This window comes from Eretmochelys imbricata, chromosome 5 (genome assembly GCF_965152235.1).
Source record: "Eretmochelys imbricata isolate rEreImb1 chromosome 5, rEreImb1.hap1, whole genome shotgun sequence".
Classification (NCBI taxonomy): domain Eukaryota; kingdom Metazoa; phylum Chordata; order Testudines; family Cheloniidae; genus Eretmochelys; species Eretmochelys imbricata.
The window spans coordinates 101,246,461-101,258,324 of NC_135576.1; the positions used below are offsets into that span (position 1 = coordinate 101,246,461).

Genomic DNA, 11,864 nt, shown 5'->3' on the forward strand with positions numbered 1-11,864 from the left:
GGGGAGATAGTGTAAGCAATCCATTGAACCTCTGTGGCCAGGAGGATCCATGCTGTATCCATATACTGTATCCATGCCCCTGGCACTCCCACAAATTCCCTCCCCATTTCCCATCTCCCTAGTGAGCTGAAGATACCTGGTATTAATCTCTTTTCTTACACACAGCAGTGCAGCTTCTCTGCTGGTTTTGTCCCTTCAGCTCCACACAGCAGTTGCATAACTTTACTTTGCTTTTTGTCCTTACACGGCTTAGAACTGTGTCCTATTTTAGACATTTCTTTCTAAAAAAATAAATAAAATCAGGCAATATCTGTCACTCCACATAGTTATGACATTTCTAGTAGAGGTTTCTAATATTAATGCATTCATATTTGTATTCAAGATTACAATGCAGTGTTAACCAACTGTCCTGTCTTTTTCTTGTCTCTTTTTCTTCCCCTTTTTAAAAAAAAAAAAACAAAACAATAGGAAAGAATTCGTAACCATAAGTACCGTAGCCTTGGTGACTTGGAAAAAGATGTCATGTTGCTGTGTCACAATGCTCAGACATTCAACTTGGAGGGATCGCAGGTCTGATTGAAATCACATATGCATTTGTGTTAAAATTAAGCATACATGTATTTTTCATTTATTTTCCATTGTGTTTAGTGCTTTATCTGTGAATTTCTGTTGTTGCTCAGTGATAACTCTGTGTATAAGACCTCTGTTAAAATTCTGTTAGAATTGTGATAGACGCAAAGGCCCAAATGCTCTTCTGCATATAGTATGCACTGGACACAACTGGAGGAAAAGGGCCACAAAGGAGCTGGTTGTAGTTCCCCGATTCTGGGTACAGTTCTGTGCTGGCCCTGGCATAGTTTAGAACAGTCACAGGCCTGTTCTAATGTACACTAAATGGCTGTGGCCCTAAGGATCCTTTTATCACCTTGGGATCACTAGAGTGCAGCGAGGATGCAGAGGAATTGTACAGCAGCTGATTCATTGCCAGCTGGGCACTACATCCCCCGCCCCTCCAGTGGAAGAATCTTCTGCTGAGGAAAACCAGTTTATGGCCACTTAGTGCCATTGGAGATATGTGCTTTGTGGTCTCTGTACATTGCAGTCCATTTGTGCTGTGAAGATATTCCCTTACTGGTATTGCTGGTTGATGAAGGACATCCATTTTGAAAGACTGTATTAATGAATTCCCCCTGAATTGCTAAAGTCCAGAGAATGGATCACTTATGTCAATTCTATAGGTCTCTCATCTCAGGCAGGTGTAGTATGCAGGATTTGGCTGGGTATGGATTTATGTGTAGGTCTGTGTTCTGCCAATGAATGCAAGACATAAAGGTAAATGGTGATCCTAGTAGAAAGAATACAGAAAGTCTGGGTGACAGATGAGAAGACTGAAATACTCCATTAATTCTATGTGAAATTCACTTATAAAACAATAAGGGCCCAATCTTCTAGGGGATAAGGCTTGCTAGACTAGTCAGGAGGGCATTAAACAAATAACAAAGGGGAAGATGGGGGTAAGAGATGAGCACTCGTTTAGAACAATTTCAAGATCTTGAGAAGAGAATTAATCCAGGCACCAAGAGACATGAAGAGAAGAAAATTTTTAATTGCCTATACACTGACTGTAGGGTCCTGGGTAAGAGACAAGAGGAATTGGAATTACTCATTTGTGAGCATAAATTCGACCTAGTTAGTATTATTGAAACTAGCGGCAAGAGTTTCATGACTGAAATGTTAATCACTGACTATTTCCTATTTAGGAAGGATCAGATGGGCAGAAAAGGAGACCAAAAGGCATTCTATCAAAATAGCATTACCTGTTTCCAAGTCACTGACAACTCGGAAGCCAATTATCTTGCATGCTTGTGGATCAGTTTCCTAATAGATAAGGCACAATATGGGGTACAAGTTGGTGTCTGCTGCGGCCACCAATTCACACTGGCTCCTTAAACGTCTATCTATAACAGTGGTAGGCAACGTGCAGCCCACAGGCCGCCAGACAGTTTGTTTACATTTGCACGGCCGCCCGCAGCTCCCAGTGGCCGCGGTTCACCGTTTCCTGCCAATGGGAGCTGCGGGAAGCGGCGCAGGCTGTAGGGACGTGCTGGCCGCCACTTCCCGCAGCTCTCTTTGGCTGGGAACAGCCAACCATGGGCACTGGGTGGTGCAGGCGGCCGAGCAAATGTGAACAAACTGTCTCGTGACCTGCCAGCGGATTACCCTGACGGGCCACAGGTTGCCCACCACTGATAAAGCTGCATTGTTATGGGGGATTACAATGTGAGGGTCTAATGCTCGATGTCTTGTGTTGTCAGCACTAAAATGTCCCTGGAATTTCTGAAAATTATAACAATTTCCTTACTCAGAAGTGTTGCATCCAATACTGGGAAATTCTGTCTTAGGTTTATTCTTGACAGATTAAGAGGAATTGATCTCAGATCTATACATTAGTGGTGCTTAGATGCTAGTGATCATGACTTGTTTACATTTGTTTTGTGCAAACAGAATAAAGTCCAAACCGGTAAAATATATATACGTAAAAGGCCAGTTTCACAAAGCTAACAACGGATTTGAGCCAAATTGTCTGGGAGAAAGAATCTAAAGAGAAAAATGTGAAAATTGGGAATGGTTCAGGAATATTTTACTAGAGGCCCAAAAAATCATAATTAAGGAAGAAGGCTACTCTGTTAAAAAGTCATCCCGGCTTAGAGGAAGAGTTAAAGCAACTATAAATTTATATATATTTTTTTGTTTATATATAACAACAAATGGAAAAATGGACACAAGGAAGACTCAGTGACTAGCACAGTTAAAGACAATAAGGAGGGGTTTAAGTATATTGGGAATGAACAAAATCCTAACAATGGTATTGGTCCATAAATAGATGGAAATGGTAGAAATGTCCATAATAAATAATGCAGAAAAAGAGAAAAGGTGCTCAATAAATATTTCTGTTCTGTATTTGGGCAAAAAGTAGGATGTATTCATGTCATGATGATGATTAAATACTCTCCATTTCAACAATAACTCAGGAGAATGTTAAACAGCAGCTTCTAAAGATAGATATTTTTAAATCACCAGGTCCATATAATTGGCATACAAGAGTTTTTAAAAGAGCTGTCCAAGGAGCTTCCTGGACTGTTAATGTTGACTTTCAATAAATCTTGGAAAATTGGGGAAGTTCTAGAGAACTGAAAGAAAATTATTATGCCAGTATTTTACAGGGTAGACAGGGGTGACCTTTATAATTAAAGGCCTGTCAGCCTGACATCAATTTTGGGCAAAATAATGAAACTGCTGATACAGGACTCAACTAATAAAAGTATTAAAGAAGTATAATATAATAAATGCAAATCAGTATGGGTTTATGGAAAATAGATCTTGTCAAACTAACCTGATACGTTTTTGATGAGATTCCAAGTTTGGCTGATAAGGTGAATAGTATTGATGAAATACACTTAGGGCACGTCTTCACTAGCACCGTTAAAGTGCTGCCGCGGCAATGCTTTAACGTGGCTTGTGTAGTCGTGGCAGAGTGCTGAGAGAGAGCTCTCCCAGCGAGCTAGAAAAACCCACCTCCACGAGGGGAATAGCTACCACTCCCAGCGCTGGTGCACTGTCTACACTGGCGCTTCACTGCGCTGAAAGTTGCCGCGCTCAGGGGGGTGTTTTTTCACTCTCCTGAGCGAGAAAGGTGCAGCGCTGTAAAGTGCCAGTGTAGACAAGCCCTTAGACTTCTCGTAGGCATTTGACTTGGTACTGTCTAACCTGGCACACTTTAAATGGATTCAAAACTGGCTACCTGACGGGTCTCAAAATGTAATTGTAAATGTGGAATCACCACTGAGCAGATATGTTTCTAGTGGGGGGGTCCCGCAGGGATCAGTTCTTGGCCCTATACTAGTTAATATTTTTATCAGTGATGTGGAAGAAAACATAAAAGCATCACTGACAAAATTTGCGGATGACCCAAAGTTTCGGGGAGTGGTAAATAATGAAGAGGGAAGGTCACTGATGCAGAGCGATCTAGTCACTTGGTAAACTGGGCATAAGCAAACAATATACATTTCCATACAGCCAAATGCAAAGTGTTAAATCTAGACACAAATAACGCAGGCCATACTTACAGATTGGGGCAGAGGTGGGCAAACTACGGTCTGCGGGCCACGTCAGGTCCACGGGACCCTCCTGCCTAGCCCCTGAGCTTCTGGCCTGGGAGGCTCGCCCCCTCCCCCGCAGCTTCAGCATGCCGCGCCACGCTCTGGGCGGCCAGGCAGCGCAGTCGCAGAGCCGCGGCCTGACCCAGTGTTCTGGGTGGCGCGGCTGTAACGCCAACAGCCACCAGCGCTCCAGGCAGCGTGGTAAGGGTACTATATCCTGGGAAGCAGTAACTGAAAAATACTTGAGGGTCATGGGAATCAGCTGAACATGAGCTCCCACTGCAACACTGTGGCTAAGAGGTCTAATGAGATCCTTGGATGTATTAACAGGGGAATATTGAGAAGGGCTAGAAAGGTTATGTAATTTCTGTATTTAGCACTGGTGTCAACAGTTCTGTGTCCAGTTCTGGTGTCAACAGTTCAAGAAAGATGTTGATAAATTGGATAGAGGGTCCAGAGAAGGGCTACAAAAATGATTTAAAGTACTGGAAAACATACCTTATAATGATAGACCCAAGGAGCTCAGCCAAGAGATGGGTAAAGGGTGATTGGTCAGCCTGTAACCACCTATGTGGGGAATAGAAATTTGATAATAGAAGGCTCTTTAATCTAGGAGACACAGGTCTAAACTAAATCAAATGGCTGGATATTGAAGCTAGACATATTCAAACTCGAAATAGGTCACGCATTTTGAACAGCGAGGACAACTGTTGGAACAACTGTGGTGGATGCTACATCACTGGAAATATTTAAATTGGATCTTTTGCTAAAGATACATTCTAGTTCCAACACAAATTAATTCAGGGAAGTCCTATGGCCTGTGTTATACAAGAGGGCAGACTAGATGATCACATTGGTCACTTCTGGCTTTATAATCAGTTAATCTGGTTCCTCTCTCCCTGGGAGTTTTGCCATTGACTTTAGGGGATTTAGAATTTGGCCCAAAGGTAGTAATTTGTTTTGAAGCAAGGTTAATTTTATCTTTCCATATAACAGATTATGATCCAGGCTGTCCTTGCCACTTGGCATCAGAACCATTTGAAGCATCATAGGAGAATTCTGTAGCTTTGGTGATCTTTTGTGTAATGATGCAGTTCATAAACAGTAGGGGTTGTGATAGCTGCCAAAGTCTGCTCTTTGTCTTGCTCACAAACTGTCTATGTCCAATAAAGAGGGACTTGTTAAATAATACAGTGAACTAGTAATAGAGCTAAGGCTCTCAATCATTATGATTAGTAAACCCAATACACCCCACGATACGTTTGTATATATAATCTTATAGTAATTGGTATTAAGTTTGGTCGGGATAAATTTGTTTGTGTTTCTAAAGTACCTTTGAGCTATCTGAATAATCCAAGCTAGTGTAGAAATATACATTCAGTTATATACATCACTCCTAAGTTCTGTGTAGCAGCATATACGAGTTCATTTGCAAAGATGATTATGAAGTTTCAGTGCTTCTTTTGCAAGCCATTTAGACTGATATTTTTGTTGTTACTCTGATAAATATATTACAAGTAAGATGTACTCCTCTCTTTCATTGACAAGGTTAAGATGAACGCTGATGGACCGAAGTTGCTTAGCAGTCTCAGAAATGTTAATAAAGGAGCGTTTTTATGAATAAGCATTGATGTTTTAGCCTTTTTGTATCCAGTCGGAAGGAGTAAACTGCTTAGCACAGATTCTTTCTATTAGTAATGGACTTCTTAACCATTAAAGATAATTAGTATCAGGATGGTACATTTGTCACTATTAAATATATTGTTAGACTATAATCCGGATCATAGTTAGGAAGTTTGTCTTTGAAGGCTCATTCTGAATGCTTCCAAAATAGTTATGATCTAATGGAAATATACTATAGTTAGAGCAGTAATGATAATACACAATCAAAAGAAAAATGGATGCGTACTAGGATGGACTTTTTTCCCTCTAATTGGACATTTAAAAGTTAATACATTGAGGGACTTGTATTTTGTGATGCACTGTCGGCAGGTTTCTTCATTTGGATCATGAAAAATTCAACGTTGGCATTTCTTGTAAAATTCATGCAACGAGCTTCGTTACTCGTCATGAAAAAAAAGGGCCACCCTCTCTGTGGGTTTGCATAGAAAATAATGTTCCATGCTGTGAATTTTTGATGAAGCTTGGCTTTCAGTTCTGACATAGGTTTGCTTTCATGTTGCAGATTTATGAGGATTCTATTGTTCTCCAGTCAGTCTTCAAGAGTGCCCGACAGAAGATTGCCAAAGAGGATGAGAGCGAGGATGAAAGCAACGACGATGAGGAAGATGAGGAGGAAGATGAGTCAGAATCAGAATGTAAGTCCCCTGTTCAAATCTGAGAGAGGGAAGGAGGTTTCACTTGGTATTCAGTCGTTCCAGTTTGTATGTGGAAACTGGTTACAGGCTTTCGTTCTTCCATTGGCCATTTTAATGCAAACAGTTGGTTACCAAATTTGCTGTATTGGTTCTCTCAACCCTGACTTCGTTGGCTGGCTGCTCTATTCTGGCCACATCTCTTAGAACTGTGCCAAAGACTTCAAGCATCTCTAGGCCAAAAAAAAAACCCAACCCAAAACCCACAAAAATTATAGAAATGTTCATTTTTCCTACCTGCCCAGAGAGGACTTACCCATACCGTGAACCAGCTTGCCACTGACTAACTACCTTGTAGTATTTCTTGTGTGCTCTTCTTTCTCTGTTTACGTTGGTTGTAAACATATGCTCCTTGCCAGAACTTCTGTTGGAAGACCCAAGCAGAGTTGAAACTCTCAGCAGAAATACTTTTGGATGACTTCCAAAATGATTAGTGAACTGCCAGCTTCTGGTGGAGACCATTTTAATGGCATGTCCCTGTGGCTACTGCTTGCATACAAACCTCTTCTCACATCTTCTGATCACAGCTCTGCTAACCATAGAGGACCCTTATTACTTAGAACACATTGCCTTTAGCAACAACCAGTTACTTTACAGTACATAAAAGGAGATGATTCAGCTGTTTGGAAATAAGCTGATCTTTTGGAATCAGACCCTAGTGCTCTATTCAGAAAGCCACCTACCTGACGATGGCAAATTACCCTATCTGGTATTTGTGTAATTTAAAGCAGCACTACCTGGCTTTAACTAAAAGCAGATACTTTCTATCCACAGACAAGAAAAAATATTTTAAAAATAAAATGCATTCTCTTGCACAGGAGTTTCTCAGAGAGTGATCCCAGAACCAAATGCAGCCTGCAGCTACCCCACTCCCTTTAATTGCATAGTGAGGATGAAGCTTATCAGCTCAAGGAAATGCCATTCTTTATTGAACTACCCAGAAAAATACAAGTACAAGCAAATATCTCTACTTCAGATATTCTAAAGGCATGATAAAGAACACAGAGGGGAAGGGATCTTTTCAGGCTGTTACAGGAGGAGAATGTTCATTAACAGAGAGATTGTGTTAAGAAGCTGTGTAGTGGTCCTAGACAGCTAATTTCTGTATTTTGAATGAGAAACGGGAGAGAGAAGAAAATACAGTAGAACGTCAGAGTTATCAATGCCTCGGGAATGGGGTTGTTCATAACTCTGAACAAAACGTTATGGTTGTTCTTTCAAAAGTTTACTACCGAACATTGACTTAATACAGCTTTGAAACTTTACTATGTAGAATAAAATGGTACTTTTAACCATCTTAATTTGAATGAAAAAGCACAGAAACAGATTCCTTACTTTTGTCAAATGTTTTTTTTTTAAACTTCACCTGATTGCGTACTTTCAATTCCAAATGAGGTTCATAACTCCAGTGTTCACAATTCTGAGATTCTACTGTAATAACAGCGGTTACATTCATGTCAATTTTTGCAGCAAAATCTGTGAAAGTGAAAATCAAACTGAATAAGAAGGATGAGAAAAGCCGGGACAAAGGGAAAGGCAAAAAGCGGCAAAGCCGGGTAAAAGCCAAGCCTGTCGTGAGTGATGATGACAGTGATGAGGATCAAGATGAAAATGTAAGTTTTAATCACTAAGGCAGTGGAAATAGTTGCAGCTATCGCTCTTCTCCCCCATTCTACCCATTATTACGACTTTCGATTCTTTGTATATAGAAATATTAAGCAAACTTGTGCATCAAAGTTTGCTTGAGAGAGATTGGGCCCCCTGAATTCTAAAAAGACTTGAAGAAATCCACAAAGAACTTACACTCTTATACAAAACCTCTGTAGTGGGGAAAAGAACTTTGCTGTGAATCTTGCAAAGGAGACCTTTACAACTTTTCTTTTAACTAGCCTTTGGAAATAGGAGTTAGTGTTAAATAATGAAGGCACAGAAGTGTCTTAACACAGGCAATTTTGGAGCTTGTTTTTCAGATGTTCAGGCTTTCCTTTGCACTTCTGAAATTCAAAAATGGGGCACACAAGATTTGCTCACTTTCACCCGTATCTCCAAAATGCTAAGTATTATGAATTTACCATAGATGTTTCCATTCATTCCAAGGCACTAGGGCAACATTTGCCAAACTTTTTTAACAAGTTTGCTGGGCAGACAGAAAGGAACTAATGTTTCCTGACACTGTGTTTTCTCCAGCTCTTCCCTCCTCTGAAGAGACTCACAGCAATGAGCATGAAATGTCATGGAGCAGAAATATACACACTGTGGCACCTTTCCTAAGGCAATCCTGATTTGTCAATTTAACTATTGTTTTTCTTCTTCCTATTGTATCACAATCCAAAGAATCGCTGGCAAAAAATCTCTGACCTTTTTTTTGTCTCTTACTTGCAGGACCAGTCAGAAGCAAGTGGAAGTGACGATGAGTGATCCATAGGGTTTAATCTCTTCCCCCCACCCCCCCCATTCCCTTCTGTCATTTTATACCCAGTGAATTCATTTTGTCAAATAGACATTGGGTTATTTCTGTAGTCTCATCTTCTATAAACTAGCTTTAGGATAGTGCCAGACAAACAAGGATATCATGGTGTAAAAAAGGAAAAAAAATTGTAACATATTGTGACCAAATGGGCCTCAAAAGATTTAAAAAAAAAAAAAAAAAAAAGAAAGGAAAAAAAAAAAAGCTTTTGATGGAAAAATGTGGGTTGATAGTATATTTCTATGGGTTTGGGTTTAGCTTGGTAATGGTTTGATTGTGCCTGGTTTTATCATTTGATGAGATGCTTTTGAATGGCATCAAAAAGACGAAAAAATGTCTTTTGTAGCATTGATAACCAGGAGAAACCATGAAAAGCTGCTGGTTATTTTATTTTTCATCAGGCAGTTTTCAAGGTTTTTATTTGTTCTGTTTTTTTTTTCTACACTGTGGTACATATATGCAACATTGTTTAAAAGCTTATAAATGTACAATAGTTAGCCTCCACCCCACCCTGTCCGTATGCATTTTTTCCACCTTATGCTCTATCTCGAGAAAAAAAAGCTTTTCAAATTCTATAAAATTTATGTCTATTGTAAACTTTGCTTTTCTCTCTCTCTCTCTCTCGATTTTAAAAAAAGTTGGGTTGAAAAATGCTATTGAATATTGCAATCTATGTAGTGTAATGGATGGCTTCTTTCATCAAACTGACCTTTTATGTTACCAATGTGGATTATCACCTTTTCCCTAAAGTGTACTTAATCTTTGCTTTCTTTGCACAATGTCTTTGGTTGCAAGTCATAAGCCTGAGGCAAATAAAATTCCAGTAATTTTGAAGAATGTGGTGTTGGTGCTTTCATAATAAAGAAATAATTTAGCTCTGTAAATATGTGCCTTGTGTTATGAGTGCAGGAGACCATAAAAATACCTTTTTACTATGGTTGCATGAGTGTTCCCAGTATTTAGACCTAAGCTACTCTGTTCTAAACAGGTAACAATAAGAGAGCTTATTTGCATTAGGCAGAAATATCTGTATAAAGAAATACAGTATATTAAAAAACATAACGTAAAACATCAGTGTAATTCAAAACGCTAACCAGGACTCAAGTGACAAAGCTTGTTGTGATAATGCCCAATAAAATAAACACGCTGTTTCCTTTCTTCTAAAAAAATGTCCATGTCTAGTGGAAGCAAATAGAATTCGCTGATTTCCTAAGAAATCAATCCAGCCATTGATGTCTCTTCATTTTCTTCACCATATGCCACCTGGAGATTTCAGCTATAGATTTTGAGTTTAAAGATTGTATGTCGAACTCCGGGAAGGACTGAAACCTTTACCTCACGGGAGGATATTTTTGCCTTACCCTGTCCACGCACTCCTTATCTGTCAGGCCTGATCCTCCTCAGAGATGTTTCAACACCAGACTAAGGGTATGTCTTCACTACAGAATTAGGTCAATTTTATAGAAGTCTATTTTTAGAAATCGATTTTATACAGTCGATTGTGTATGTCCCCACTAAGCGCATTAAGTCGGTGGAGTACATCCTCACTACCGTGGCTAGCGTCAACTCACGGAGTGGTGCACTGTGGGTAGCTATCCCACAGTTCTTGCAGTCGCCGCTGCCCATTGGAATTCTGGGTTAAGCTCCTAATGCCTGATGGGGCAAAAACATTGTTGCAGGTGGTTTTGGGTACATGTCATCAGTCTCCCCTCCCTCCTTCCCTCTGTGAAAGCAACTGAAGACAATCATTTCTCACCTTTTTCCCTGGGTTACCTGTGCAGATGCCATAGCACAGCAAGCATGGAGCCCACTCAGCTCACCGCTGCTGTTGGGAGCATTGTAAACACCTCGCGCATTATACTGCAGTATGTGCAGAACCTGGCTAAGAGACGCCAGCACAAGGACGATTGTGATGAGGACATGGACACAGACGTTCCTGAAAGCACGGGCTGTGGCAATTGGGACATCATGGCGGCAGTGGGGCTGGTTGATACAGTGGAACACTGATTCTGGGCCCGGCAACAAGCACAGACTGGTGGGACTGCATAGTCTTGTAGGTATGGGATGATTCCAGGTGGCTGCGAAACTTTCGCATGCATAAGGCCACTTTCCTGGAACTCTGTGAGTTGCTTTCCCCCACCCTGAAGTGCAGGAATACCAAGATGAGAGCTGCCCTGACAGTTGAGAAGCAAGTGGCGATAGCCCTGTGGAAGCCTGCAACACCTGACTGCTACCAGTCAGTCGGGAATCAATTTGGAGTGAACAAATCTACTGTGGGGACTGCTGTGATTCAAGTAGCCAATGCAATCACTGACGTTCTGCTATCAAAGGTAGTCACTCTGGGAAATGTGCAGGTCATAGTGGATGCTTTGCTGCAATGGGTTTCCCTAACTGTAGTGGGGCAATAGACGAAATGCATATCCCTATCTTGGCACCGGACCACCTTGCCAACCAGTACATAAACCACAAGGGGTACTTCTCAATGGTGCTGCAAGTACTGGTGGATCACAAGGGATGTTTCACTGACATCAGCATGGGATGGCCAGGAAAGGTGCATGATGCTCACATCTTTAGGAACTCCAGGCTGTTTGAGCAGCTGCAGGAAGGGATTTACGGTACTTCCCAGACCAGAAAATTACGGTTGGGGATGTTGAAATACCAATAGTTATCGTTGGAGACCCAGCCTACTCTTTGCTTCCATGGCTCATGAAGCCATACACATGGACAGTAGTAAGGAGCAGTTCAACTATAGGCTGAGCAAGTGCAGAATGGTGGTAGAATTTGCCTTTGGACATATAAAAGCACGCTGGCGCTGTTTGCTGACTAGGTTAGACCTCAGTGCAACCAATATTCCCATTGTTA

At 40.8% G+C, this 11,864-nt stretch overlaps 1 protein-coding gene across 5 annotated transcripts in view; it reads left to right on the plus strand.

The window, feature by feature from the left end:
* The window catches only part of SMARCA2 (SWI/SNF related BAF chromatin remodeling complex subunit ATPase 2), a 185,870-nt gene extending 176,031 nt beyond the window's left edge, over positions 1–9,839 (plus strand). For all 5 annotated transcript variants that reach the window (XM_077817613.1, XM_077817615.1, XM_077817618.1 and 2 more), the window contains 4 exons: positions 469–570; positions 6,346–6,478; positions 8,006–8,148; positions 8,918–9,839. In XM_077817613.1, the coding sequence (XP_077673739.1) occupies positions 469–570; positions 6,346–6,478; positions 8,006–8,148; positions 8,918–8,953 (414 nt within the window). In that variant the 3' untranslated portion in view covers positions 8,954–9,839. The remainder of the gene's footprint in view (positions 1–468; positions 571–6,345; positions 6,479–8,005; positions 8,149–8,917) is intronic.
* The last annotated feature ends 2,025 nt before the right edge of the window (positions 9,840–11,864 follow it).